The sequence below is a fragment of the Sinocyclocheilus anshuiensis genome, unplaced genomic scaffold (assembly GCF_001515605.1).
Source record: "Sinocyclocheilus anshuiensis isolate Anshui unplaced genomic scaffold, SAMN03320099.WGS_v1.1 scaffold3609, whole genome shotgun sequence".
Classification (NCBI taxonomy): Eukaryota; Metazoa; Chordata; class Actinopteri; order Cypriniformes; family Cyprinidae; genus Sinocyclocheilus; species Sinocyclocheilus anshuiensis.
This window is the reverse complement of record NW_015556144.1, coordinates 47,286-70,459: the sequence shown is the minus strand read 5'-3', so window position 1 is coordinate 70,459 and position 23,174 is coordinate 47,286. Positions and strand designations below refer to the sequence as shown.

The 23,174-nt window shown below is 37.0% G+C and overlaps 2 protein-coding genes across 2 annotated transcripts in view; both read right to left on the bottom strand.

Moving 5' to 3' along the window:
• LOC107676283 (sodium-driven chloride bicarbonate exchanger-like) overlaps positions 1-11,110 on the bottom strand; it is a 48,407-nt gene extending 37,297 nt beyond the window's left edge. The window contains exons 1-2 of the mRNA XM_016470815.1: positions 10,937-11,110; positions 4,168-4,197 (exon numbers count right to left, since the gene is read on the bottom strand). Coding sequence (XP_016326301.1) covers positions 4,168-4,197; positions 10,937-10,984 — 78 coding nt within the window. The 5' untranslated portion in view covers positions 10,985-11,110. The remainder of the gene's footprint in view (positions 1-4,167; positions 4,198-10,936) is intronic.
• A 3,113-nt stretch (positions 11,111-14,223) lies between these two features.
• Positions 14,224-19,346, bottom strand: LOC107676286 (T-box brain protein 1-like). The gene is made up of 6 exons (XM_016470820.1): positions 18,587-19,346; positions 17,920-18,074; positions 17,580-17,701; positions 16,917-17,075; positions 16,766-16,827; positions 14,224-16,004 (listed from the first exon to the last, which is right to left on the bottom strand). Exons 1-6 carry the CDS (start codon positions 19,267-19,269, stop codon positions 15,158-15,160), a joined length of 2,028 nt encoding a protein of 675 aa, XP_016326306.1. The 5' UTR covers positions 19,270-19,346; the 3' UTR covers positions 14,224-15,157.
• Positions 19,347-23,174: the final 3,828 nt, after the last annotated feature.

Genomic DNA, 23,174 nt, shown 5'->3' with positions numbered 1-23,174 from the left:
ATCATATAAACGATTTCTAGAAAAAAAAGTAAGCATGAAGGCCCGCCCCTAACCCCACCCCTAAGCATAACCGCCACTGGAGCGTGAGCAGATTGTATGAAATAAGATCATACAAAGTCATAAGAATTAGCAACCAATTAGCCGAAATGTAAAATAGTTATGCATTGTCACGAGACTGTGTTGAAATAACACATTTGATTTAATGGCAGACATTTGAAGGAAAGTAAACCATATAAAAAAAAAAAAAAAGTGTGTTACTTGAAATAAAATGAACGTTAACTGAAATAAAATAACAAATAAAATGTTATTATTTTATTTCGGCTCATTCCCAAGGCAAAATTTTTCATTTTCATTTAGTTAAACTTACAAAAATAAATAAAACTAAATCAACTAAATTTAATAAATAAATAATAATAAGTACTATAGAGACAAAAACTAATAAAAATAAAACACACAACAAAATTACTCAAACTTAAACTAAAATTTAAGTGAAAACATAAAGTAAAAATAAAGTCAAAACGTTATCAAAATTATAATAGTATATCAGTAATACTAAAATAACACTGGTATCGACCAAATATTCGTAAATTATTTATTTTTGATTCAACAGAACCATTTTAACCTATACTGTCAGCAATGAATTACATATATTTTTAGTTAGCATTTCTTTCATTAGTATGTCATCTAAGAATTTTTTGTCACTGAGCTTGTTGCAGTGCATTATGGGATTGTCTTCTCTGCAAAGCAAATATTTAACCAAAAGAAGGCTTCTTAAAACATTTTGGAATAATGCCTTAAAATGCTGTCTGAGTAGGAACTACACTCTCAGGAAAAAAAAAAGGTACAAGGCTGTCAATAGGATGGTACCCTAAGGTGCAAAAGCTAAAAGGTACATCTTTGTACCTTATCTAGCCCTAAATGGTACATATTACTTATTTAAAAGTAAGGTGTGCATATTTGTACCTTTTATGAAAGGATACCATCCCAGTTTTGTACTTTTATTTCTCATAGTCCTAGAAAGAAGGCGAGGGATGAAGCAGGACAGTGTCAGAGATCTGTGCTGGATTTATGGGAGGTCTTGGCCGACATCTGCAGCACGTAACCGGCTTCTTACTGCAGCAGTGGAGGCTTCCTGCACCCCTCCTCCACAGCACTAACCTCGCATCTGATCAATGACATTCAGCCTGCAGAAAACATCCTGCATCCTCTGCATTACACAGACTACATCACCCACAATTCTGTAGTGCACTACTGCAGTTTGCACTATTGTAATCAGTTCACACAAAGCGCAAAAACAGCTCATTTTAATTCTCTAAAACATGCATATTATCTGACAATATTAATAGTGCAATAATACAATCAAGGGCCTCATAAAAATGCATGCATTTACTAAATCCTAGAGCTTTGCAGTGTTTGCATGCAGCAGATGCCACTAAAACCTGAACTAGAGTAAAACCAGCATCCCGCTCATACCTGAGAGTCCAGTCGGCTGTAAAGGTCCAAATTCTGCATATCTCTGGTGTTTTTCTTTCCAGCTCCAGAATAAGTCAGGACCGTTTCAACTAATGCAGCATGCGCTTCAACTAATGTACAACTTGAGCGCATGCACGCACACACACACACTCATGAATGCACACACACACACACAGCGATTACAGCAGTGACATAAGCAGTGCCTCTCTCATACAAGCGTACACTGTCTTTATCTCATTCTGTCTCTCTCTCTCTCATAGGGAGGAACTGCTTCGCATCCCGGTGTTGCACCAGTGTATTCTGCCCACCTCCTCCCCAGAGGCATGCTGGGAGTGGACTGCTGACCTATCAGAAGAGGCCTGACCTTGTTCTCTCTCTTGCTTTATACTCACCGTTCTCACCAATGAGGTCTAATATACCTTCTAGCATTTCCATTCATCTCTGAGGCAGTTCTTGGCATGTGTGTGACTCTCTGGAAGAACTATTTAAGCCAATCACCCCAATCAGCCAAAATATGATTTATCAGTCTAAAGTCACAGGAACACAATGTCATGAAAACATTGAATGACTGATTGACCCTTCATTAGTGACTATCCTGTGCTGTGACATCACAGACAGCAGACAGGGAAAAATATAAGTCTATTTCATGATTTTTAGGAGACTCCAATATACACACAAAAAAAACACATCTTGAGAGTCCTAAAGTATTCATTGCGTGATGAAGCCTATTAGAATGCCGTTAGAATGCCCTTATAATTCAAGTTATGAAAGCAAAATATCCCTGTATGGGTTTTTGTTTTTTATGTTTTTTAGACATGATATAGTTAAATAATATCACACAAGCAAGAGTGCTATTTTCCCGAATATCAGCGCGTGAGCACGAATGTGATATGGATTTTTTACAACAGTTGAACAAACAAGATGTTAATATTGAGTGAGTCGTTTGAATGAATGATTCAATGATTCACTCATTAAGACAGGGACTTGCCGCCCCCTACTGGTGGTTTTAGTGTCATTTTTATTTATCCATGACAGGCCTAAAACAGCAAAGGTACCAGCACAAAAACACACTCAGAAAAATAACATTTAATTATCGTTATCAACAAAATCAGAAAAAAACTTAGATATCATTTTTTATCAATAATATTGTTCATACAGTATGTTTAAGGTCTGTAAGAATTGTCTATGTTTTTGAAAGCAGTCTCTTAAAGCCTGTTCACATAAATAAAGATAACTATAACGGTAACTATATTAGTATATGTGTGTGTGTGTGTGTGTGTGTGTGTGTGTGTGTGTGTGTGTGTGTGTGTGTGTGTGTGTGTGTGTGTGTGTGTGTGTGTGTGTGTGTGTGTGTGTGTGTGTGTGTGTGTGTGTGTGTGTGTGTGTGTGAATACAGTTTGTTTATATATATATATATATATATATATATATATATATCCGCCCCGAAATTCAAACTTTAGCATATGCTTCTATCCAAATTGGCTTATAAATGACAAACTTTCAATTGTGTATGTATACTTCAAGTTCATGAAATGCTGACTAGTAATAAACATTCAAAGTTTCTTCTTTTGTAGAGATCATCAAATCTGTTTTTGTCTTCAAAACCAGCAAGAAATGTGATCAAATATGATGCAGGGAATTTGAGACAAGTTAAACTTTTAACATGATGTTAAAATGGTTTTGGAACAGAGCTAACGAAAAGAATCAATTCTGAAAAATTATTTGCTACAAATGTGTCGCTTGAATAAGTTTTACTACATACAGTAAGAACAACATCTAGCTTATAAAGCATATGTACAAAATTGAGTTTCCGTGGCTGTTCCAGCTCCAAAATTTGTAAAATTCCCTACTATCCTGTATGAAAATCAATCCTCTGAAAACTGTTCATCCTTCACCTTTGTCTGCCCCTGTCTGACGAGAGTACAGGCGTTCGCTTGTGTAACACAGATTCAGCACAAATATAGAAGCAGATCAAACGCTCTCAGACAAGAGCGGATTCGATTTAAGTGTCGGTGCGGCGCATTTCACTGATCTTTTGCTGCTTTGCATCAGGGATTTTCCTCATTTCAAAAATGTGCTGTCTTCCAAAACAATACATAAATGATTCATTTCAAGAACATAACCCCCAAAAAGCCAATGCAACTCATCTAATAATGCTGCATTGTAAGGTCAGAGGAGAATGGTTTGAAAACATGCTATAAATCTCTGATACGCAGCTAGATTACTGTAACTATGCACCATTCCGCTGACATTTCAAGGTCATTTCTGACTAAAATCCTGCAGAAATGAGCAAGTGTTGAGTAGTGTTCAATTTGACAGATGACAGATTTATAACATCTGTGACCTTTTGGTGTCTCGAAGGTTCAGTGCTGCAGAATGCATGAAAAAAAATGCTATGAGGAAGAAACTGCCGCAGTAGGAGTTTAAGCATACTGTGATTTTAAGTTGTGACTGGCTGTAGATCATCAGTGGTGTGCTCAGTCATGCTGATTAGATTGAATAATGTCAGATGCATTGAAAATAATTTACGCTGACAGGTTCTGGAACAGCATTCCTGGACCTTCAGATCAAAATATATTGGCAGTTTCTTTGTCAATCCAATCCATCCATGTATGCTGCAGTCCGGTTTGTGACAAGATTCTGGCATTATATCAACCATCATAAAATATGTGTGTATTAAACATATCGACTCACCACACTTTGTCTTTCAGGAGAGGTGACCACCTGCAAAATACAAATATTTACAGATCAAATTCATGTCATTTGTTTTGACTCACTACTAATTACTCTTCATTAATTAGCACACTATACATTCACACATATTCAGGACTTCTTCACAATTTTCTGATTTGTGTCAGTGCAGTACACAATGTGCATACCGTTAAGTATTATTTATATTATTTATTCATTTTTACAGTATGCATTAAGGCTGCACTATTTTGGGGAAAATCTAATTGTAATTTTTCTAAAAAAAATTATAATAATAATAATAGTAACATGTTAAACTTAATGTAATATTATGATTTCTAATGCAACAATTATTTTTATTATTATTAATAATAAATGTAGTAATATGTCTTGCTGTTTTTGTCAATACATTTTAATAATTATTATTTTTATTATTTTGATAATAATAATCATTATTATTATTTAACATTTTGAAGATAATAATAATAATAATAATAATAATAATAATGACTATTTGACTATTTGACTAATGACTATCAAAATTACTAGACAAACAATAGTAAGAAATATTACTACTTTAGTAATAATAAGCTGCTCAAATGAACACAGTGCTGCGCTTTACTCTGAAACACACAGTGCATAAATTTATTTATTAGAGCACCGTTTTTTTGCCATATTGTGCCATATTGCCATATTGTGATATCAGGTTTTACTTTAATTAATTGTGCAGCCCTACTATGCATAATTTTTTTACTTATTATTTTTAAGGAAAAACACAGTATTGTGCTAGTTTGAGGGTTTTTTGAAGATAGAACCCATACCATTGGTGATCTACATTAACTTTACTCTTAACAACCATTGTGAATCTGACCATTGTTGCCAACTGGTGTTTTCAGTTCATTCTCTAAGGCAGCTTAGTCACAGGCTTGCAATTGTGGGATTGACAGCAGAGCACAGCAAGTCGTGAGAGCGTCAGAAATTTGTGAAATGCTGAACTTTATGCAAAAAGCACAGGCGAACTCTGTTGACATCTGTCAAATGCATTTCAAAATCAGAAAAAAGGATGCAAATGCATTTAATTCAGATTTAAAATGCAGTTTGCATGCTTTCATTGCAGCTAAACTGTGGCTGGGTTTACAAAAGCATATTAAATGACCATATAGTCATTTAATAAACCATATAGTTTGAGCATTCACTGAAAGGCAATCACACTGTTGCATATTTACAGGCACTAAAACTGCGCATATCTGGCATTTCGGGTGGCACTGAGTGAATTTCTACCAGCTCTAATTTTATTTTACCCCCTAAAAGGGAGAACAAGTTTAACAGAGGAGGTGCCAGGACACCTTCCCTTTCAAACACAATAATCCTAGATATCCAAAGAGCACCAATTATTTTGAAAAACAACCTCAGAAGCCTTGCGTACATGCTTAATCTCTGCTAAAGGCCATTACATGAGCATCTCTAGCGGATTATCCAAAGTATTGCGAGAAGACTTAGGATGCATTTTTATTCTACTATTCATTCATATCAGTACATTCATACTGAGATTACGAGCTCTAGACTACTACAACCAATTAGTCTTAACAATATGCTTAATTGGATCTCAACTATCATCGTCTTGGAAGCACAATTTACCTGCTTCAGCGTGACATAATGCAAGTCTCTGTACTGCTCAATGTTTATTTTCCATTAAGCAATAATAAGTAGCTTTATTCATCTGCTCGGGACTCACGCTGAGTGGAAAATGTTTTTCAATGTAATCTGAATAATAAAGCTTAGCTTTGTCTTAGCAGAGAGCTTTGCAAAAGCCATCATTATATTGTCCTGTGATATGTGAGAGAGGAAACCTTTGAAAGAACTTCTACACGCTCTGTGTTCATGCGCTAATCTTTAACAAGTGGTGCTTTAACTGTAGATATATCTGTGGTTTAGACATATACAGCTTAAAATGCAATAATTGTGTAAAGTTCAGCAATTATGAAATGAGTTCAACAAATAAAGTAAATAAAAGCCATTTAATAAAAAGTACTAAAATACTTTTAAATACCTTAAATACACATCTTCATCACATTTTTTAAAGAAATTTCATGACCTTTTAAATCATGAATATCATTATTTTAATGTCTTACAAAATTTAACATTTGAACTAACCTTGCCATGTCAGAAAAAGGTCAATATATATTAAAGATATTTTAATGAAAATTACTGACCTTAACACATAATCATAAGGGTCTACAGGGGTCCTTTCTATGATGTCATTTCCTGTTTTATGCCTTTGTCACATGACCCAATAACTGAAAATATGTTTATATTTAAAATAAAAAAATTGTATTTATATTAAAATATTTGAAAATGTTATATATTATAAAATATTTAATAATATTTTACATTTAGATAAAATCGTTTTACTGCTTTTTGGCTTTATCAGATAATTCGAAAAAAAAAAAAAAAAACAATAATAAACTACTTAAATTACTGTTACACCACTTACAACAACCTTTGTTGAAATGCCACAGAAAACATATAAAATACATATCAAGCTGTATTCAAGTCATTGTCTGTATAAAGTCATTTTTTTATATATATTTTTGAACAGTTTAATTGATCCAGACAGAAAAAGCATCACGTCACAAATCCTTAAATGACACATTCTGTAACTGAACGGCATCACACATATGACTGATACCTCAGACAATCCTAATTACACATGTGCTAAAGTGCTTTAAACACAAACCTACTCAGAACTGTTTTAAGGGTCATTCAAAAGTTGCTTTTCTGCCAACACTGGATCAATAATGAAAAGAAACGTTCTGAGGTGATTAGAGGTGCTTGCTTGAATGATTAAACGTATACATTATGCATGTTCTGGTGTGAAAAGTACAAGTCTCCAACCATAGGTGGAGTGTGTGTAAGGCTGGAAAAGGCTTAGCCTTCCCCTGGCCACGGGGACTTGGGGCAAAAATGGCACTAAATTGGACAAAAATGCCCCTGCACAAATAAATTAAATCTATTACGTCTGTTGCTAACAAAGTGAATATGAATAGACAGTGTCGATTGCGGCATTAAATTAAGATCTGCTCAACGCGAGAGCGTTGCACTCGCGTCTCGCAGAGAGCGGCATGTTTAGAAAGCCATGTAAAATTAATGCAAGTTCAACTTTTAAAAAACATGTCTAAAGACGTTATGGCGGTTTTTCCCCATCCCACTTTATCTCATGTTTTTAAATGAAGAAAGTAGCCTACTCTTTGTGACTGGTTTTCGGTCCTTTGTATTAAACTATACATACAAAACATTATGCACTTTTTTTCAAAGATAGTCGTGTTATTTTATTACGCTTTGAAGAAACGTGCATAATATTTTTCTCGATGCGCCCTATTGTGGCCTCAGGAGAGAAGCCAAAAGCTTTTTTCCCCCTTACTGAAATTATGCTTTTTAAATTCAAATATAATTCGAATTTTGATAATATTTAAGTAGAAAATTCGAATGTAGTTTTTCAGTCATTTTGACAGCCCTATTTCACAGTGTATACAGCTTCAGTGATTATAACGATAGTTCGCATGCCAATGTGCATTGGTTCGTTTAGTTTACACTCGAAGTATATTGGGCCCTTTAAGCGAGATCCCAATTCGTCGGTCATCCGACGTGACGTCGAGAGTGACCGACTGAAAGGGAATGTCACTTTCTATATATAATGTATTCGCTGTTTGAATAACCGTGAAAAGGAAACTTTATATAATTATCAATTTCTAAAGTTTTTATTAAATTGTAATCATGTTAAATACAAATTCAGTCCCATTAAACATTTTTTTAGCCTACATGACACCCATGTCTGGTTCTTGCACAAAAAGACGGGTTTATGATGTTTAATACATTTGGCTGCTTTTAGCCTTACCCTGGAGTTGGTTCACCCTCCGCCTATGTCTCCAACACACACAAACACACTCAGGGTCAATGAGTTTGGTCTAAAGGGACTTTGAATTCAATGCTGTTTTTTTTTTTTTACGTCTCTCTAATATCTTAAGATCATAAGTCTTACTCTAAATCTTTAGCAATATATCACAGTATACTAACATTAACCCTGTAAAGCCTGACATAAGAAATAATAGTCCGAAAAATCTAATTTGTTTTTAAATAGAACAGTTTATTGAAACTTTAGACAAAAAAAGTTTGCATATGTGTTTTTTGTTGAGTATCATAATTGATTGCTTTTATGGCTCATATAGTATGATACAGTGAGAATATAGAGGAAGAACACCTCAGTTTTATTCAGAGGCCCAAACTGAGCAAAAATATGCTGCAGATGCTGACATTTATATGGCCAAAAATTAAGATGACATTCTAATGCTTGTAATGTAAATCAATGAGATCTTTATAACAGTACAGCAGATGCGTACATAAAATTATATAAATATCAGTCGTCATATCTCCAATAATATGTCTTAGTAAGATGATATTTAAATGCTTTGTTTTATGATCAAAACATATAATGCAATGCAATACAATGATGATTGAGAGATGAACAAATAAATGTTCCTCAAAAGCCTAAAGATCATATTTGATGCTCACATTTGAACAGGATTTTCCCAAAAAAAGATGTCTGGATAATCAAGTAAAGCTAAGCTGCTTCAGTCCGGTAAGTGTTAAAATATACTGACAATAGTTATTCTTGCATTTACTTTATAAAAAATCAGTAAAGATCTCACAGCTAAAAGACACGCGAACCGCCAACTGAAGGTGGAGGCTTGTACAATTATACTAAAAGGACATTTATGTGCTAAAAAAAAGTCTATCAGTCAGACGACATTAGGCATGTAGTAGATTGTGTACAACAGGTTTTTCAGCAAACTTTTGATCTTTTGGATAAATTTGAGGTCTCAGTAATGTGCATATCAAATATGCTACTGCAGGCTTAAACTGTATTCACTGAACAAACTAAGTTTAACCCCATAAAGTTAATGATCTGATTCTGATGTGATTTAAGCCCTTTCATCACTAAATGATGTATAGCATACTTGCTGAAATATATATTCAGAAACTTATTCATCTCACTCAGTCACAAACTCCTCTCAGAAATGAAGCACAGCCAGGCTTGGACTGCCATTTGTCACGTCAAAAATAAAAATAGAGCCCACTGCAGCTGGACAAGTGCAAATGAGCTCTATAGCCTGATAAAACTAGGCCTGTCTGAGATGCTCCAGCTAGCAGGAGATTCAGCAGCAGCTTTCTGGCCAAAGATCTGGACTGTTCATATGAAGCTCACAGTGTTTATTGATCCAGGCACTGGAGAGGAATATTGTTTTGATGTTCTACATTTAACTATTCCCCATAAATCTGATAAGCAGTGAGCTCACAATCAAATGAAAGCCACTTTAGATCAGTGGTCCTCAACTGGTGGGTCTTAACCCTATCTTAATGAATATAAATATGAATGTTTGATCTTGAGAACATTTTTGATGCTAAATGTAAAATCTGAAGCAAAAACAGTTGCATAGCATCTGTTAAATGCCTTTATTGGCCTCGGGCTGTTGAGCTCATAGAATCCACTGATTTTATATGTAACTGGTCATTAAAACCCTATATGTCGTGTGAGACCTCACTGCCTGATCTATTGCTCCGGGGTCACAGATAATCTACAGTCACAGTAAGTCTCATCCGACTTGTAAATGAAAATGACGCTGACAGCTGTTAAACCTGCTCTCTGAGAGAATCATTAGATCCTGGATTAAACATAGACTCGCATCTACTGCAGTATCACATTTATATTTTGAAAGCATAGGAAATGTGCCGGTTAAAGGTGGTTTAGTAAATGTGACCCTCCTTCCACCCCAAAAGAAAGAATAAAGAAATAATATTTTGCATATATTTATATATATAACAAAATATTTTTTAGAAATATAGAAATAAAAAATCATATTTGAATATTAATAGCAATTATAAAAATAATAGTAAAATATCTGTACTCATTACGATAATGAACATTTGAGAGGTAAATGTGCTTAATTGACATGAAAATGTCACAATGCAAGAAAAATATGTCATAATCCTATTTATGAGGACGATTCAAATGTATAATAATTACATAATTATAATTATAATTATTGTTATTTTACATTTAATCAAGTTACATTATTTTCATGACAACTGAATAGCTTCTCATTACTGTAATACAGTATTTTTTCTACTGTATTACAGTAGAAAGTAATTGAATTACAATCAGTCATTGTATTGCAGTATGTGCAATTTCATTTTTTTAATTAACAAATTAAAGACAGCCCATCAAATATTTTCATGATGTACAGTACAAATACTTTCAAATTTGAATAATATATCATACTTCTTCACAATGCGAATTTGGCAAGAAATGTATGCTTAATTGTCATGAAAAATGCAATGCAACCTTCAATTAGACTTCATTTTCTTTACGCATAATGTAATCTCTTCTTTCTGCTGATTTTTCCTCTCATCTGAGTTTGCTTAATGACGTTGAATGCATCTTGCATGTAAATACAGACATTTCACGTTAAAATAATCTACGATGAACCTGTGAACGCGTTGGTAAAATGCGTCCTGATCTGCAACATGCACTGCAGCAGAATGCAACTGTAACATGCGTGTCGCCTTCGAACCGCAGAGGCGCAAAACACGCACGAGCTCAAGTCATTCAGTCAAACTCAAGGTCTCTCACGCACGCATTCAATCAGATCATACGATCCCCGATCGGACAGATGCCGTGCGCTGCAGTGTTAACACGACTGATCACAGAGCGGCTTACCGCGGGCAGCAGAGGCTCCATTTGAGCGCCTTGGTCCTTCACGTCCATCTTCTGTACCTGTAGATCGGCTCCAGTGCGTGTAGTGCGTACTGCGTGCAGCGTTGCCGATCAGCGCAGATGATGTGCTCTGCTCACATATTTAGTGCAGTGATATTGTTACAGTGCTCACTCATAAGGGCGCATGTAGCTGTTGTGTGACGCAGCAGTGGGTAGTAGCACTTAAACTCCACAGGGGAGGGGGCATTATGTTATAGTGCCTCGAAATTTGTCAGGAGTGGGCCTTACAACAGAGATTACAGATGCATTTTGTACAAATAACTAGGAGAAGTACAGGAGACCGTGCAGAACTAATGGTCACGTTTGTCTGCATCTTAGTAACTATTTTGAGTCAAAAGTCCAATTTCACAATTGCTTATTTTAATAGCAGTTCAAAACTGTCTTAAAGGGATAGTTCACCCAAAACTACAAATTTCGTCTTCATTTACTCCCCATCCTTGCTTATTTTTCCTCTGTGGAACAAAAGAAGCGTTTTTGTCCATATGAAAGTTTCAGAAAGTTTTTGCGTTTCACAAAGGAAAGAAAGACAGAAGATTGTGGGCGAGCAAATGTTAATTTTCATTAGCATATTTGGATTGCATCCTAGTGTAAATAATAAAATGTGCATTTTTATTTTATTGAGATGACTATAGATGGTTACCTTGTTCTGATACAAGTTTTACATGCAATATTCACAAAAAAAAACAAATAACTATTCTCGGGACAAGGGCATTTTTAATTCTATACAATTTATTCCAATTTATGTTGGCCGAAACAATGGTTTGATATTTTTAGATGCTATTATTTCAATGTTTGTCGTTTCATTACTGTTTCTGTTGAAATTCTGTTGAAAACCATTAAGTAGCTATTTACTGAGTATTTAATGGAAAGATCCCATCATGTACACTTACCTCTATAGTGTGACAACATGCCCCACTGTATGTTTAGTGAGGGCCAGTAATGGTAAAAATGTTCAATAGCGTTTTTGCCAGACTTTTAAGTCTGACTTAAATGTCCAGTTTAAATATACAGTAAATCTACTCTGAGAAATACTGAAGTAAAACTGTGCCAACTAGACCAGGTCTCCTCTATATATATGATCTTTATAATAACAATAAATCTAATATTATTCAATTTACGCTTTCTTCTTTACAATAACTCTGATGACTTTGGAAACAGTCATGATCAGTTTTTACGCTTTTAAATCTGCCATCTGCACTGCCATTGTCAGGCCTGCACTACGGCTCAACTTATTTATTATTTGGATGAGGTGGATATTAAAGATAAAAAAGAAAGAAAGAAATCCTGGACCATCTTTAAGCTGCTTTTTACATCATCTACAATAACAGCCTCCTCCTCATATACATTCTTTGGACATTTAAGTCAAACTTGTGTTTGAATTATTGCATTAGACAGCGCAGTATCAAACCAATTATCATTTGTGCTCAATGACTAACAAACATTTGTGTATACATTTTCCTTGTGTTATAATTTCTTCTTCTTTTTTTTTAATAAATGCCACTTAGTTTAATATTTTGTTATCTGATTTTGTGGATTATCCGAATGCTTTTTGGGACAGTGTATGTTTGGTACGTCAGGCTGCTTCTCATCAGTGCAATATTTTCCACATATTTTTCCAATATTAATATATTCTTACATTGAATAATAATGTATTATATAAAGTTAATATATTATATAATTAAACTAGTATAAAATTATATTATATAGTATATAGTTCATTATAATAGTGTATAATTACATAGGCTACAATATGATGCAAGTGTCTTTTGGTTTCATCATTACGAGGTTGTCGCCATCTAGTGTTCACAATTGTGTAATACAGGTTTTAGGGTTTACAGATAAACTGGCTTTTTCCTTTGACATCAGATTTTTGAAGCAAATAATGAACTGTAGGTTAATCTCATAATTCTACACTAGAACTCTAAAGTAACTGTTTAAAAGGGTTACTTTATTTACTAGGCAGCTTATCACTGAACCACAGGGAGGCAGCAAACTATCAAAACGCATACAGGATTTCTCATTTCTCAGTTGGATATTATCACACTACTCTCACTTTTTCTGCTTTCTTTTTGCTCCTGGAAAACTGCACATTTTGGATGTCTCCCTTTCTGACCCACACAGTTCAGGTCTTGAATAGTTTACTAGTGATAATAGTTTACTAGCTGATCATTTAATTCAGATGTATTAAATAAGGGAAACACGAATAAATATGCAGTACAGGGCTAGGACCAGGATAAAGTGCTAATGGTGTAGTGTTTTATAACATAGACATTTTATATATTTGTTCGAAACTCTGGACAACTTACAAAATGTAAGTGAAAATTGTACAATTTCCAGAATAGTGTGCAAAGTCTGCTTTTGGCAATACTTGAGTGCTCGTTTATATTCATATATCTCGGTTTCTATATGGACGGAAACAAGCTTAATCATTGAAAGTTAAAGATTTGTATTATACAAAACTCTATTGGTAAATGTTGTCATGTTTTAGATTGTGTGTAATATAGCCTAGTATTAGAGGCCAAAAGGTGGATCAAGTCACACCTAAAAACAAATGCAATTGCATTAGATAAAATATCAAATCAATATCAACTGAAAGAACTTCAGTTTACACAATGAATGTTATCCAAATGTTGCAATGATATTATAGTGGATGTGTGAAGTCACAATTAATTTTCAGGGGCAGTTTATATCTTTATGAGGCCATGTTGTCCTTTTATGTTCAAATACTTAGGTCACTACAGTGTCTAACTCAATTAGACAAGTCCATACATTTTTCTAAAAATCCAGGGCATTTTAGTCCTTATAACTGGTTAATTACCTGTCTTGGCCATTCAAGTAAATGACTTTGCACTTATATTTAGCAATCAGAAATTGTCCAAATACTACAGTCTTAACTTTGAACCTCTTATTTTATAATCTGAAACAATTTTGTGCTACATTTAATGCATGGTACTTGGTTTGATATTTTATTTCATGCAGTGACACTGATACATTAAGTGCCTTCCCTGTTTAACTTTAGGGCTACTGTAAAATCAAGTAGCCAACAGTATTTTTCCCCATTTAAAGTAAAAAAAAAAAAAAAAGGAGTCGAATTAACCAAGTATCCTATATAAAATGCCAAAAAGGTTGTTCTGGGCGATTTTCTTATTTGTTGCATTGCATGACTACATTTTATTATAAAAAATGCATCGTACAGGCAACAAAATCCACATTGTGACTGGCGTTAACGATATACCTCTCTAAGACAGGTAGAGAAAAATGGAACAGAAATATTTGGTTTTGAAATCAGCTTAGTTTGATTCTTGTGTACTTCGCCCAGGGTTTCACATTCGGTCATATTTATTGCAATTAAGCACACCACAATCACATTACCTTTACACATTAGCAGGCCTAACTCGCGTTTTTCACATGAGAAAACAGCCCATGAAATACAAATGAAAATGTCTGGGTTGGCAATAGGTTAAATGATAGTCTATGTTTTTATCTCTACCAAAAAAAAAAAAAAAAAAAGGGGGATAAATTAAGTTACTCTGGTGTGGTTAAAAACATACGTCCACAAAACGCTCACAAAATGAACCTAAGTACTATGATATTTACGAACAGACGACGCGAATCTAAAAGCAACATCAATATAAGCTTACATAAAATCCGACTTCCTACAGACATGCGTCAGAGGGACTCTTTTTGGGGGCCTCTTCAACAGGTAAGCAGCTACTTCCAATTCAGGCAGACCATTGTTTTTCATAACAACTGGAACCGGGAACCTATACGAGTTGTATCCTTAGTTTTTCAAACATCAAAATATTTAATATAATGTTGCTATTCGAACGAACAAACGTCTAAGTACATTAAACAAACCCAATCCGGTTTTCTATATTGTACATCAACATTCAACGAGAAGAATCACAAATGGATAGATAAATACAAATATGTACAGTTCTTCCATACTTACAGTAGGTTTGACAGTTAGAACCTTAAAATGTCATTTGGGAACGAAAACCGCTTGCTCAGGTTTTCGTGCATGTCAAAGTTTTTCGTTTAAAACTCGGTGCTTGACGTCCTTCGAACGACGCGACCAATATATATGAATAAATAAACACATAAATAGGAATAAATAGATTATACGTCACTCGTGAATCCTTCAACAGGTTTCTTGAACATTTTCTAACTGTGGGGGTAAAAGCTGTAGTAGCCGATGTCCTTGGCGCAGTTTTTCTCGCATTCCCTCGGCGTCAACATTTCAGATTTTAATGGAGACGATGTCTCGGAAACCGGCGTGGCAGATGGCGAAATCCTCCTCCGCTTGGCTTGCTCGAAAATCCCAGAATCGCTCGAATCGATCGACTTAATTGAGGACGGGGTTTCTATCCAGCTGGATTCAGACAGGTCTTTGGGTTTGGACTCATCCGCCCCGCCTAGCGGTGACCTCTCGGGCGCGATGGCGTCTCCGTCCTCGAGGCCATGGACCAGGTAACTGGAGGTCGTTCGGCTCCCCACGGAGTTGGACGGCCAGCATGACAGGACGGAGCTGGACTTGCTGCAATATTGCGGCGGCGTGCGTGTGCCCCACCCCGGCGGCTCGCCATAATACCCCAGAGGTCTGTTAGAGCATCCCGCCCCGGGCAAGGGCAGCGCTTTAACACCGGCAGCCGCGTACGACAGAAGGGTGGCCGCGTTACCGGCGAAATCAGCAGCTGCCGCAGCATCGTATGCCGAGGTGGCAAAGTCCAGTCGGTTGTTGGCAGGGGTGACAAACCATCGCTGCGGGGAGGCCACCGTGGTCTCCTCGGTTTGTTGCGGGGAGAGCAAGCTGTTACAAAGTGGGACGCTGCGGTCCGTGCCAGGAGCGCCTCCGATGCCAGGGTGAAAGCGGGACTTGGCATACGAGCTGACAAATTGGTCCTGCAGGAAAGAACCAGTCATGGCATATCTTGCGCTAGGCATGATCTGAGAGCGCGGAGAGTCACCCGGGGACGGCGTCAACCGATCGATGTCGCACCCTGTGTAGACACTGGAGAAAGATGGTGTACAAACACAACAATGTTGCATATGAGAAGCGTAGCTAACTGTAAATAAAGCGTTGCAAATGTGCTCGAGAGCATTCGAATTTTCTCACAATTTCCCATTCTGTGCGTAATTGCGCGAATAAACAAATTAACACTGCGCAAGGTCAACCCATATGCATATTGCACCAGTGTAGATTATAATTATTTAAAAACAGTAAAACAACTAAACTGTGTTGTTTTTCTCAAAACCTTTCTAAATAATTATTGCTGGCAAAAACACAGTGCGCGATAGAGTCATAATGAGATGCTGTGAAGTGAAATTAAGATTTGTATCTTGAGATTTGCCAGGCCAAAGCACAAAACACACATGGTTATAAATACATCGGCCAATTGGAATTCCGAGCCAAAATCATCTTTCTTTGCGGTTTGACTCTTTAAGAAATCCCTGCATTCTTTCATCCAGATGCACTGATTTAAATGAGCAAATACAATAAAATCACACACGATTCCAGGTTCTTGCAAGAATGTTAACCTGCCAGGGTTACAATTCGTCTGTGATCTTTATGTCCGAGAAACACAAATGCGCACGCACATATACGGACATATATTTTGGTTAAGATCATAAAAACAAAAATGTAGCCTACTTCATGAATGAATAGGTTACACTCAAATTAATCATATTTATTACGATTAACCCTGACTACATTTTATAGGTCAGACAGGACAAAAAAAGGTCACCATTTTAAAAAGAAAAATCAAAACTTACGTGTCATAATTGTCACGGAATCCCTTTGCAAATGGATTGTGGTCGATTTTTAGCTGCGTGATCTGTAAGTGGCAGAAAATTCGAACATTTAAAAACGCTTTATATAAATCAAATCAATCGAATTTTCAAAAAAAAAAAACACCTTTCTTACATCAGTATTTTGATATGCGGTGACCGCAATAAACTGCGTCTCCGGGAAAGTGAACGTCTGCACGCGCCCGGGTTGGCTCGTGTCCTCGGTTCCGTCCTCGTTCACCTGCACCACATGCAGTCGAGGCTGGTATTTATGCAGCGACTGCATGACGACCATCTGCAGGAATTCAAGCGAAAAAACGAGTCAGAGAACATCTCCTCACGCGTCTTTACGCTCCCGTAGTTCCATTTGGAACACAAACATGAAAACGAATTTACCATTGCTTTTGTCAGCTCATTTAAATATGCAATTATTGGTTACATGTAAATTAACCGGTTTAACTCAAGTAATATAAAAATACAAATTATTATGGCTGGGGAAAACATTTTTCCACATGGTTACAACAACGAACGTAATGTTTAAATGTTAAGGTAGCATATTTTCACTTATGAATGATCTTACCACAAAAGAGCATACGTTTTTATATTTAGATAAATATTAACTAATACTAAAAAGAGAGAGATTGTTTTATGGAGCTGCTTGTAATGTGCAACTTCTGTAAAATGCTACCCAGCACAGCATTGTTGCTAATATTCCTAACGCATTCTGAACGTATGGCACAGCAGTGAGACTAAAAATAATGAAATAAACACAAAATAAATCTAACGATAAATAACTAACCTGTCCTGTGTTGTTCGTTGCTCCTTTATTGTTGGTTAGTTTAAGTTTTCCAAAGGATATCTCTTGACGCATCCAGTGCGCACCGGTGTTTGGCGAATCCGGGTGCATGTGTACTCTGTTTCCTGTTTACAATATAATTGAAATGTCAGTTCTGAGTGAGGACAACAAAAATAATTGAAAGAAATAAATAAATAAAAAAACTCCTCTGCGTTTTATTCAAATCAATGTTATTTAAACAGATAATAATAATAATAGAAATGTATCATCATCATCATCATCATCATCATCATTATTATAATAAATAAAGCCAAAACCATAAAGTAAAACCATATTTGTTTACCTGTCACATTCGTGTCCGCTTTGCCGCACGGGACCCATTTTCCTCCTTGAAAGCGCCAATGGTGCGGATCCGCAAGAATCACGTCCACAAAGATATTGTAATGCGCCGTTGGGTCAAGACCAGATATATTGAAACTCAAAAACGGGAACATTCGCCTGAGGGTACATAAAATATAAAAGTTTCAGTGCACAATACTGTAGCTCTGCTAGCAAACGTGGGTTTGCAATCTGTAATTTGAATATAAAAAATATGATGTTTTTTTGATTAATTGTTTTTAAAAAGGATAATTCAAAACGAATGTTAATATTTTGGATATCTCGGAAAAGCAAATCGAAAAAAATACTATTTTATTAAAAGAGGATATAACAGGAATATTAAATGGTTCTAAATGTTTGGAAAAACAAATCCAACTAATAATAAAAAAAGAAAAAAAATGCATTAAAGAATATAAATAGGCTGAATTAAATTAAATTAAATATACATGTTTTTTTTTTTTTCTAGGAAAGTGCAGACTGAAAAAAGATTAAGCTTTTTCGGAAGAAAAAAAAAAGTGCGTTCCGCGTAATCTGCCCACCTTAATACGCTCCATAGATAATTGCGAAACAAAAGCATCAATTTGTGGAAAATAGCCTATAGTTTGCGAAACGGATAATTGCAAATCACCTACCGTCCTTGCTTGGTAATAATCATCTCCGTTTGATGTCTGTGAAATTTAATCCACAGGGCTCTGTTGCAGAGGTAAACCTGCGCTTTACCGGGAACGAGCCCGGCCTGAGCGGAGGAAAACTGGTAGAAAGCCGTGCCTTGGTACGCGTGTCCGTACTGCTGCGCGTATGGGTAGCCCGCCGTCGGATAGCCTTGCGGAGAAGAGTTGCTCAGCAGACTGTTGTAAGCTCCGTTCGTGATGACCGGGTGGTGAGCCATGTACCGGCTCGGGCTGCCGATGGAGAAAGCTGGGTGCGTCGGTCCATGCTGACCCGGGTAGGGAAACATGGTGGTGGGACTCGGCTGCACTTGACTGGACTGAGACAGGAGATACCTTTCTCCTGCAGATCCATCGAAAGTGTGACGACTGTCGGCGACTCCGTAAAGATCAGGAGAGAGTTTGCCTCGCTGGACGTCCCCTGACGAGTCCTTCGAGTCGGCGAAATTGTCTGCCTCTGACTGATTCGTCATCCCAGCGGAGTTTTTTTTCAGAGGTGAACTTCTCTCCAGGTTGTCGCCGATAGATATAATAGGGTAGTCCTGCAAGGCGAGCTCAGATGCTTGTGCGTTTGGGTAGCCACTGCCCACAATCATACATTTCTTGGAGCGCGCTCGAGCTGGCGAGATGCAACGCTCGAGCTGCATCGCTCGATGACAAATAGCAATTAACGCGAGCGCGAGAGAAAACTAACGCCTTCCCGGGGTTCGAGCTACTTTGTGCACGACGGCAAATTAGCCAATTGACACTAGCCTGCAATCAGGGAAGGCTTTGCTTTTCAGTCCTCGGTCTGCATGGTTAATGAATCAACTTTTGCTATTGGTTAACACGTGACGGTAATTTAATTAGACAGAACTTAATTAGTGTAATCAAGGAGGCTTACACGCCACAGTGTATTCACTTCTGCTGGTCATCCATGTTTGTATACTATAGTCTGTGAAAATTGGGGCTCTCGTGATTCTTCAGGAGCGCACTAAGTAGTGCAAATAAACCCTATTGTCTTCCCTTCGAGGCCTTTGTGTGAATATATTTCTATGCGGTGGAAGTCACTCGGTTTACTACGAAAACTTCATTATTTAAAGCGCTTGAAATGACACGCCGCGCGCCCTACCTAAAATGTTTGCGTTTTAGTGTGAAATCTTGGCTTCTCTTGAAGATCTGTTTTCTGCTCCCGAGACATATAAATATTTTATATGGATGGACTACTTCAAGTTACGCATTCAACGCTTTATGCCTGAAACAATCAAATCAGGCAGGAGTCGACCACATTTTGGGGAAAAAATACTTTGCGGTTGTCAAAGTGTATTTTATATTTAAAATAACAAATAAAAAAATTAAATGTCTGATTTTTCTTCTCAAATAGTTGGGAGCAAAGCAATAACAGCTCTAATGCGCATCTTGAAGAATGCTGCCAGTACAAAGCACGATCAATTACAATCATTTAGCTGTTTATTTAATGGCAGTTAATGCTAACGCTGTAATTAATGTTAAAATGCATGCTGGATGATATTACCTTTAAATGGCAATATATATATTTTTTCAAATATATATACTATATGAATCGAGAAGATTCTTATATTGGCAGCAAGAGAGAGAGACGTGATCTTAGGTGTTCATAAATTGGCTGATGGACACTTCAGAGCTTTGTGGATTTGAGCCAAGCGAGTTTTTAAAGAACCTTTCATGAAGACATACATTTAATGAGATTCAAATGACTCTCGATCTCTCTTTCCACATAAGGACGCGTCTGTTTCCTCAAATATCCAGTCTTTATAACAGAAGTGTGTGTTGGCTATAACGAGAACGTCTTTATTCGAGGGGAGAAAATAATGCATTGCAGCGCAAGTAGGGGAAAGTATGTTGCAATTGTTGAACGCTTTAAAAAAACGCGATGGCTAGTGGCGTGTATTTATTTTCCACACAAATCATAGCTAACAGTTCGTTTTCAAAGTTTAACCTAATCACCTCTCAGTATTGTCTTATTCTAGAGTAACACGTATGTCAGCATCCCAGCGCTCATCTGAAAGGAGTCACATCGTCCTCCCCCTCAGCAGCCTGAAATAGGCTCTTCTTATCAGTTCATCACACCTGTCTCACTGGCACAACCGACTCTCCCCACGACCGATTAGAAAGCACCGCTGAAGTCTTTGATGATGAGTCTCGGAGACCTCGCTGTAGCACCGCGTCAATATATGTAATTTATATTTTGATTACAGAGGGTTTAATATCTGTCAAATGGGTTGCGAGTTAGTCAGACAAACATATTCAAATTCAAACATTTTGAATAGGTTAGTTTTAAAATGTACAATTACTACTATTATTTTTACACACAAATCACAGAGGACCTGAAACATAAAGTCAATAACAAGCTCCTTGCATTATTTCCCTTCATCTCGATATTTGAAATCTTCTTGTATTAAAGTCTACATGCCATATTTAGCCACACAGGTGATACAGTGGACTTCAGTGCACCTTATAATGTCCCAACTGATTCGCAAGCCAAATAAATCATGTTTAGTTGGCTGATGGACACTTCAGAGCTTTGTGGATTTGAGCCAAGCGAGTTTTTAAAGAACCTTTCATGAAGACATACATTTAATGAGATTCAAATGACTCTCGATCTCTCTTTCCACATAAGGACGCGTCTGTTTCCTCAAATATCCAGTCTTTATAACAGAAGTGTGTGTTGGCTATAACGAGAACGTCTTTATTCGAGGGGAGAAAATAATGCATTGCAGCGCAAGTAGGGGAAAGTATGTTGCAATTGTTGAACGCTTTAAAAAAACGCGATGGCTAGTGGCGTGTATTTATTTTCCACACAAATCATAGCTAACAGTTCGTTTTCAAAGTTTAACCTAATCACCTCTCAGTATTGTCTTATTCTAGAGTAACACGTATGTCAGCATCCCAGCGCTCATCTGAAAGGAGTCACATCGTCCTCCCCCTCAGCAGCCTGAAATAGGCTCTTCTTATCAGTTCATCACACCTGTCTCACTGGCACAACCGACTCTCCCCACGACCGATTAGAAAGCACCGCTGAAGTCTTTGATGATGAGTCTCGGAGACCTCGCTGTAGCACCGCGTCACGTTATCCCTCGAGTTCTGGCCCTTTAAATGGCGCAAAAACACACTTAACATCGCAGAATCATGTTTAAACTTTTTTTTAAAGAACTGTCTGTAAACAAAAAAAGCTATCAAAAACAAAAGTTACATCAGTGGTTCTCAAATGGGTTTGATTCATAGACATGCACTTAAATTGATTAATATTCCCATTAACAGCACAGGCCCAACAATATGCACAATTATTAACATGAATAGGAAAATTGACAATTTTGTAAATGCATAACACCACAAGTGTGATTTACCAGCATAACACATGCAACAAACACTGGGCCAAATATTGTTTTAGTTTTAGCCATTTTACAAAGTGACAGATGAATTTGCGCCAAAATACCATAGAGTTTGATTAGGTGGCGTCAACAACAAAATAAATATTTTCTCCTCACTTAGAAAGGCTGGTTAGGATAAAAATGCACAATTATTCCCGGAAAGGGGATGCAGGCAGAGGTGAGTTGCTCTGAGATCTAATGAAGAGGCTTCCATCTCCGAGGTTAACAAGAAGGGTCATTATAACAGGGCAATGGGGTCCAGTAATCTATTCTCCTGAAACATGCATGCACGGGCTTGCCTGCACCCTACCAGCAGGGCAAGCGGCCATCTTCTCATCCTCATTACCAGATTATTTGCTTTTCCTCCCTTTCTCCTCCTCTTTAATAGGCTACCAGCAGGCATTATTCCGAGGCCTTATTGTTGAATTAACCGTGCATGCGCCTGTCTGAAGAGTTTGTTTTTCTCCCCCTACTTGTTTTTTTCCTCCTTTTGTTGTGTATTAGCCCCCTGTACTTTGCACTTATTAGCACAGTCAGTGGCCACAATCGCCGAGGGCCCGTCGTGATTAGGAACGGTAAGGCCAGCCGCTCCCTCAGGGAGTCATTGTGTTGGATGGAGAGCTTTTCCACTCTTCAGGTGGGTACAAACATACTGCGCTGACCCACGCGAGCAGCTGTTGTGTTTGCGTTGCACGTATGCGTCTCTAACGAATTTCACTAAATGCTTTTCTATTATAAACCAAACTGGGATTGGCAAGAAGATCCTGAGAAGATGATAATCTAATGACCTGGAGGTGATAATATTAAAAGAACCTCTAATGAAGCCTCACCTGCGAAAACAGCTTGTATAGATGACATCAATCTGGAGGTGTTTACCCAAGGTCAAGTCGTGATTCTTCACTACGGCGTTTATTAGTCGTGCAATGCTAGATGAACATGGATGAAACACAATGCAATGCATCTGATGCGACCTAAATCAAGACAATGCCAAGGACGAAATATTATTACCTGAAAATCACATATTAAAGTTCTCGAAGGTCGGGTCACGTCACAGATTCTTCACCACAGCATTTATTAGTCCTGCAATTCCAACAACCACCTAGATGAATAAGTCAAACATCAGATTGAAACTTAAAGTGGTCATCGGATGCCCATTTTCCACA

Bases quoted from the DNA above. Each gene is read 5' to 3' on its own strand.
- LOC107676286 (XM_016470820.1), bottom strand. From the start codon at position 19,269: ATGCAGCTCGAGCGTTGCATCTCGCCAGCTCGAGCGCGCTCCAAGAAA. The intron at 17,076-17,579 runs GTTAGTTATTTA...GAATTCCTGCAG, and splicing joins CAACGAACAACACAGGACAG to ATGGTCGTCATGCAGTCGCT. The intron at 16,828-16,916 runs GTAAGAAAGGTG...TGCCACTTACAG, and splicing joins CCGCATATCAAAATACTGAT to ATCACGCAGCTAAAAATCGA.